Raw genomic sequence first — 8110 nt, forward strand, 5'->3', positions numbered from 1 at the left:
GACTTGTTTACATTTAACACTACACTCATGATACACTGTGTATGAAACATTTGACATAACTATTGCTTTTCATCCGATTTGGGTGAGCTGACACAAAGGTTTTGGGTGAGGTGGGCATTACAAGTAGTACAAGCTTGGAGTAGTTTCCTTAGAATGTTTTCTGGTATGTCAAGAGGAGTACAAGCCGGATCACGATACACTCTGTCCGCTATCATCCCGATTGTTTCATCCACAGGTACGTTGGTAAACAGTGATTCTACGTCCAACGAGGCTCTTATCCCTGTGGCCCGTGTTCCGCGCAGTAAGTCAACAAATTCCTTTGACTTCAGGCTGAAAGCACAAGGTACATAAGGAGTCAGCAAGCCATTGAGTCGCTTCGCCAGTCTGTACGTGGGTGTGGGTATCTGGCTGATGATTGGCCGAAGTGGGTTTCCAGGCTTGTGTCTTGACATTTCCATACGCATACCCAGGTTTGTATTCCCCGGCTTGTACTCCTCTTGACATGGCTTGATAGTTGGTGTCGCCCTGGTGGACGTGCTCCATGCGCAGCTGTCGGACTTTGGTGGGCGGCCAGCTGCTTCATGGCAATCGTGCTGTGGTCAAGTTCCACCACCAGGCTGCCTTTCAGGCGTTTCTTGGACGGTGTGAAAGCGTGTTTACCCTCTCCCTGATACTACCTGTTCTGTTAAAGTAGTGAATCTTAGTGTCGCCGTGGCGACACTAAGAATCATATGTGGCGGTGTATGGTGCATTTACGAACCTTACCTCCTGTGGAGGTTAGTTCAAGTATGAAATGTTGGTGGACACAGTGGAGAATTTCTGATAGGAAAATATCTACAGCTGATTTCAGTGAGGGCGCGAGTTACCAGTAATACTCCGCCCAGCAAAGTAGTACCTTCTCAGCTGGAGATTGTCAGGAATAATGTGAACTGGAATAGCCTAACTATGTGAGGGAAAAATGGACTCAATCTAAAAGCATGCATGGGGAATATGGTGTGACGATAATCTCCTTCAAGAGATTGAGCCTGCTCTTCCCTCCTAAGTTCGTCGCTATACATCCCTATACAACTAATATGGAAGAAATATCCAACAAGTACAACTCCAAGGTTTGCCAGAGAGCAAACGTATTCAGCACCAGGAACACCTGCTCCGCCTCCACCACTCGAACCACCAAACTACCTGTCCATCGCCTGCTCATCGCTGATTGGCTGGTGGTCAGTCGCGCCTGCTCCTCCACCGCCACACTACCTGATGTCTGGGGCCACCGCGACCTGCAGACCTCAGAATATCCAGTGCTTTCAACAAGTTAACACGTCTCGTTGGTAGACTAAGCTCTGGCTTACGTGTACTAAGAGAGGTGGCAGCTTAAAGCCAATATTCCTGCACCCATATTTGCATTGTATATTGTTCACTTGTTATTACTCACTTGTCTTAACATAACTTTTCATTTTGCCATTTGATTATTCCTATTATTTTGATTGATTGATTTTATGTTCCAATTTGTATGTCCATTTTATTCATGTTTTGCTTTTCTATCGTAATTAAAATCTCATTGTTAAATTTACTTGTGTTTTGTGTGTCTTCCCATTACCTTACCACAGACGAAGTTCCAGATTTTCTCTTTTTTGTTTCTATATGTGACGAGGCCATACCCCTAGCTTTTGAAACAGCCGAACACCAACGCGTTACCGTCACAATGGTAAATAAAGTCAATAAAGGGCTTGATTGTAAATGTAAAGCATAGAGTATTAAGGGGCGATGACGCAAGAGAGGTGGACGCCATCTTGACTTGAGGGGAGGTGTATCGCTGCCGACCCGGTCCTGCTATTTGAGGGGTTTTCTCCGGCCGTACAGTCAGATAAGCCTACTTTGTATCTAAACAGGGATGCAAGATATTGTAGAGTAGTTATGCAGACTTTGGAGGTGTTCTTTAAGAGAGAATTCAGGTTTCCTAGAGGTGTAAATATATGTCATCGGTAGATAGCTGTGGTGGTTGTGTGCACTGTTCCAGGTTTGGGACGGAGAGCCTTAGGGTATCTAGAGCCCGCTTGGAGGGTTATATCACGTCATAATGACCTTGTGTTGTAAGGAACAACATTTCATATGTGTAATATCGTGTGATTTATACATATAACTTTGTGTCCTTGTACTAGGTTGTTTACCTTACTCCTTGATTTGCCCTAGGCTCAAGTACAATCATCTATTCCCCTAGACAACATTTAAAGGTCCACCATCACTAAATTCTTAACAGGCCTCTGAGACACAGCTATGACAAAAGTTTTTGACAAACACACCCCATGACATAACACCCCCCTTCGAATTTAAGGACAATCTTTTAACCTGTTTTGAACGGTTTGGGACTGTGTTAAGTTCGATGGAACAAGGTCCTTGCCGGGCACTGTGTTGGTATTATTGACGGCTCCCGCATCCTGATGTTGAAGTGTAGTGTACCGTCGTCAGTGTCTGTGTTGGGTTACACGCCCCGCTGTCTCTATCGGGGGCAACCACGCATCTGTTATAGGTGCGGTCACGAGGGTCATCTGGCTGCAGTGCACGAAAGAGGAGCGACTGGTAGGGTGCATATTTTTCGTGCGGAGGATTTTCCACCCCTGTTGCATTCAGGCGGTTCTGAGGACGGTGTGGGTTCAGTACCAGAGGCGCCTAATTACCTGTCAGCTGTTCTGCCTGTCGTGGCGGGTTCTACAACTTGTGTGACTGTGAAGGTGGGGGGGAGTATGGTGCTCCGGACTCCTCCACCGTCGGTGGAGGAGCAGAGGGGCTCCGGTTACTTTCCTGTGCCCCCCCCCCCTCGAACCTCCCTGCGATCCCTGCGATGGGGGGTTGCTCCCTGGTGATCGGGACCTCGTCGTGGTGCTAAAGAAGGATGTGCGCTGGGGGGCTTCAGCTCCTGTGCCCAGTGGTGGGGACAATGCCACGCCTGCGTCCCCTGCGGTTTCCCCTACTTCGTTGCCCCAATCTGGGGGGAGCCTGGTCCAGACTGCCGGGGCCATGACCCGTGGGGGGTCGGGTATTGGGCTTTTCTCTGAATGCCCAGGTGCTTTCGGTCCCATGGTGCTCTTCCACTATCTGGGTGCCGAGGGTGAAGGAGTTTGTTTATGGGGTGCCGGATAGGATGCCTCCGCAAACGGCGCCGCCTGGTGGCCGGGCGCCCTTTGCCCACATGCTGCTGTGGAAAGCATATTGCTTGCGCTTTCCGATGCTGGAGTTCCCTGGTAAATATTAGTCGACGTAATGGACACAAAGTGCCGCCCTCCGGTGCGACATGTCTCCCTCTCCCGTCCGCCTTTGTTTTCGACGCTGCTCCTTTGTCTACGGCTGCTAGTGACTTTTGACCCTTCTCATTCTTCATATACACGTGTCTCCTAACATCTGTCCTGGTGCAGTCATTATGAGGATATGCCCTTCATGCAAAGTGCACCTACTATCAAGAAGAAGACCAGGAGAAGGGAATCGATGGATATCACCCACACTATACTTCCCAGGATTGGCAAAGCACCTTCAACAGAATATGAGAAGTATTGTAATAACTCCAAGAAACCTATAGAGACCACCTGCCATCACCGACTTTCCCCACAAAGACCATCTATGCTGGCATGGAAAATAGTAAAATCCATTAAGGAATACCTAGTTAAAGCAGCCTTTACACACGACTCTTCCAACGACGCTACGACCTGTTGAGGATCGTAAATTATAGATCGACGATTATAGATTATCGTAGACACATTTTTAATAAATTTAGGGGACTGCCGAGTCCCCTAACCCTTAAACTGCGCATGGCGTATATATACGACAGGACCTAATGGTACCTTAAGTTCAATTTTTTAAACTTGTTCTAACACTTTCCAATTTTTTGTGCAAAATCTACAAGGCAAAGATTCCAACTTTGTCTAAATAATCACCAACGTAACTCGAAAAACAAAAATAAATCAAAATTATTATAAAATATATTATTGAAAATTTCAGATTTTCAGATCGGCTGCAAAAATATTAAATACCGCCAATTGTTCATTTTGCGTTATGCTATTAGAATAGTATATAATTTTCATTTTAATAGATTTAAAATATAGATTTTCAGTTTGGTTTACTGTAATAAAATAATCGTCAATATGGCATTTGAAATATGCACCAAATTCAGAAAACAAAATTTATAACTCAAAACGCTTAGAGTTTATGAAAAATCCATTCTAATAGGATTGTAGAACAATTAGCGGCGCACACTATATGTAAAAATGATGATAATCGGTCAGAAACTGGATTTTTTTTAAACTGACTCAATGTTGAAACTTTACTTTTAGAGATAATTGAAGTTGAAGTTATCGACAATGTATAAGGTAGTTCTAATTAATTTACTTGTATGTTTTAATAAACATAATTTGGCATTCGTACTCGAAATGTGAAAGTTGTAGGTCAATATGTGTTGAAATAATCAAGAAAAAATAACCCCCAAACACAAAATATAGGGATAATTGTACTGATTTAGGGGATATATTTAGCGTATATTTTTTTATAAATCAAAAAGCCCTAATCAGGTTCCTAATCATCAAAACAATCTAAAGAAACAAGAAAAATAGTTTGAAATCTGTGAAAAAATAAGCCCCAAAAAAATCAGTCCCAAGTTTTGCCAGTTATGACTGATTTATTGACCAATTTTATTCTATCTTCACATAGGTAGGGACGGGTATGCATTCTCCAGGATGTAGAGGTTACAACAAAATCAGAAAAATAATCTCCCTCCTCCCCCTAAAAAAATTGAGGACATTTATGAAAGTCACAGATAATACCATTAGAAAATGTATTTGTGTGATATATAACAAAATAGAGCATAATAACATACTCATTATTTGTGTTATGTATTTCTCAGCAATGCAATAAAGGCACCAGCTGCATATCCACTTTGTGGACACTTCTTGCCACTATTCTTCTTTGTGCATCGTACAGATGTTTGCATCTCTTTATTACTGCATTATCCCTCAGTCCCAGGTAATAGGAACTGTTCTCCTTATCAACAAAACGTTCTTCTTTAAAAAAAAATTGTCTAAATTTCATTTATGAAAATATTGGGATGAGGTTTTCATGATGCTGAAGCCAATAAGTTGGAAAATTGTTTAACATTTAATATTAATTTTCACATAATTCATATATATTTTCGCCCAGCCCTAGCTTATACCCTCATTTACAGCCCAGGCTGTAGCAGTGTAAGGGCTAAGCAAAAGATATACAAGGAACTTTCATCTCTGCCAGTGGTTAAGGAGGCCCAATGCTAAACAGAATACAACATGTGTTGGGGTTTTATTGATTTATTATGGCTAAATTTTAAACAAAAAGTTCTTGAAATATTAAAATGCTTTAACAGTGTACATCCCTGTCTCACCCTACACATCCCTGTCTCACACCACACATCACTGTCCCACAGTACATAGTAATAAACTAAATTCTAAACACAAAGTATTTATCACATTAATTATAATTTATACGGTAATGGTAATCGTATAAATTAATTACAAATTATGAACATGGCAGGTCATTGGAGGGTCAGTGATCGTAGGCTGCTTCTGGAAATGGGAGATCGTAATCTGCTGCTGGAGGTGGGAGATCGTAGGCTGCTGCTGGAGGTGGGAGATCGTAGGCTGCTGCTGGAGGTGGGAGGTCGTAGGCAACTTCTTGATTGCATTCACAAACTTCTTGATTGCATTCACAAACTTTTTGATTGCATTCACAAACTTCTTGATTGCATTCACAAACTTCGGGGATGCATCCATTAACTTCCGGGTTGCATTCACTAACTTCCAGGTTGCATTCACTTACTTCCGGGTTCGAAGGTTGAAGATCCAGGAAATCTGGAAAGCAATGGGATCATTAAGTGAATGATGGATATATATATCAATAATTAAATTGCGTGTGTGTGTAAACGAATAAAGAAAAAGAATGTTGAAAAAGTTTGTCATATGCTCAGTTACCTTCACCGTCATTGTGGGGGTTGAAGTGACTAGCTTCAGGGAGGCCGGGGTACATGGGCGAAAAACATACTGAACACGATGGACGATTCGCACACTTTTGACCATCTTTGGGTGGAATTGGGTCCTGGAAATTGGTACAACCACATTTCTCTGGAGCAGACATGTTGGCTAGAAGATCTGGAAAAATAATGGATCATTATAGAAGATTGATGGTTAGATATTATTTTACACACACACATAGTAGATGGGGTCTCCGACGATGACCAGGTTGACTTGGTGGCCAGGTCTCTCCCTAACCCCTATCCCATGCCCCCTTTTTCACTTACATAAATTTTTACCATTCTTGTAACTATTTTCAATATGCACTGTCGTAATAATTATAAACATCTTCACATCATCTCCATTCCAATTGTACACCCTCCCTCTTTTTCACACATCCATACATTAAAACATTGATTGTAACCATGATATATATGTACTTCCGCCTACAGTTTAGACCTATTGTCTTGTGTATGACCCTCTGTCCTGCGTGACAGAGGATACCAGCATTATCCTCACTTCAGTAAGACTTAATCGAAATCCTCAGATAAGGAAAAATTGTAATTAATTTTGTCAATAAAGATGTTAATAATAATAAATCCCTCCCTCAATCTATGCACACCCTGCTCATCACCCCCTTACATTCCCTACCTATTCCTCATACATACCCTCACTATCTCCCTCCATACCACCCTCGCAGTCTTCCCCCACATACACCCTCCCCATCACTCCTCGTACACCATCCTGGTCTCCAACACATACATCCACCGACTTTGTGAAGAGGGTGCATAGGGCCCATTATATATAGACAAACATCACACACACTGAACTTTAAAAGCAACTTGGTTGACATCTTACCTGAATTCCTCTTGTTCTCCTCTTGTGCATTTATGGATCCATCGTACTGGCTCTCCAGCCAAGCGTCAGTTGGCTCCCCGTGCTTCAAGAGGTCCATTCCTGGCGTCCAGATATTGTTAGAGATATAAAACATATACAATGTATAATGAATGCGTTCATAACACTAAAAACATAACAATTATAATACAATTATCAATTATATAATACAAAAGTGAAAACTTTATGTATTATCTTCACTTGCCTGCAATTTCCATTTCTGGAGGCACCCTCAAGACGCCGAGCAGCCTGAGGGAACCAAACAAAGACCACCAGACCAGGCCACTATGGCCAGCGCCCCCACTATGTTCCAGGCGAGGACCTCCGCGCTGCCCCCGTACACAATGCCACCATCCTGGAAGAGGGCCACAGCAACCAGCCCCCACAACCCACCTCCCATGTGTACAGCCACAGCATCAAGTGGGTCGTCAACTGTGGAAGAAACACAGCTGCATCTTATTCGGAAAAATTAAGTATAACGATAGCAACAGTTAAAACATAAAGGAATATCTTGTCCTTCAAAATACTCCACAGAATCTAACCTTGATTTCTTGAAGTTAATTTAAGTAAAGCTGGAAATGTAGTGCCAATTTGACTTAAATAAATAACCGAGAAACCCAATTTAAACAATAACATATCACACTAGTAAAGAAGGAGCGGACGTACCCTTCAGTTTGGGCAGCAGAGAGTGGATAGCGAGGAACACTGCTCCACCCAGCGCGCCCGTGACACAGGCTCCTCACGGCCGCACCACGTTACACCCGGCACAGATGGACACCTGGGGGGAGATGTTGTTGTTGTTTAAGATTCGCTACTGGGTACCAAAAGTTCCAAGTAGCACGGGCTATGGTGAGCCCGTAGTGGACTCACCTGGCACAGGAAAGGGCTGCAACCTGTGTGGGGAGAACATATTAGCAAGCATGGCGGAAATACACGTCCATTGTTGTTGTTGTTATAGATTCAGCTACTTGGAACAGTTCTAAGTAGCACGGGCTATGGTGAGCCCGTAACTTACCTGGCACAGGACAACCCGTTCTCGCAAATTTAATAAGTCAATATTGACTTATTATGTTTAGTATATCACCTATGCACGTAGTTAATAAGTCAATATTGACTTTACGAATTTGCGAGAACGGGTTGCACAGGAGCGGGGGACACGTCCATTATTTTGAATTGTCTTTATTCAATTGATTTCATCA

At 42.9% G+C, this 8110-nt stretch overlaps 1 protein-coding gene across 2 annotated transcripts; it reads right to left on the bottom strand.

The window, feature by feature from the left end:
- Window positions 1-5388: 5388 nt before the first annotated feature.
- LOC138363822 (uncharacterized) lies at window positions 5389-6142 on the bottom strand. 2 transcript variants are annotated; one of them, XR_011228142.1, is made up of 3 exons: window positions 5979-6142; window positions 5739-5858; window positions 5389-5648 (listed from the first exon to the last, which is right to left on the bottom strand). XR_011228142.1 is itself a non-coding variant. In XM_069323191.1 (2 exons), exons 1-2 carry the CDS (start codon window positions 6139-6141, stop codon window positions 5554-5556), a joined length of 468 nt encoding a protein of 155 aa, XP_069179292.1. In that variant the 5' UTR covers window position 6142; the 3' UTR covers window positions 5389-5553. The 2 variants fall into 2 exon arrangements, 1 of the variants encoding a protein (XP_069179292.1); XM_069323191.1 differs by having other exon boundaries at window positions 5389-5858.
- Window positions 6143-8110: the final 1968 nt, after the last annotated feature.

Source organism: Procambarus clarkii, chromosome 11, assembly GCF_040958095.1.
Source record: "Procambarus clarkii isolate CNS0578487 chromosome 11, FALCON_Pclarkii_2.0, whole genome shotgun sequence".
NCBI lineage: Eukaryota > Metazoa > Arthropoda > Malacostraca > Decapoda > Cambaridae > Procambarus > Procambarus clarkii.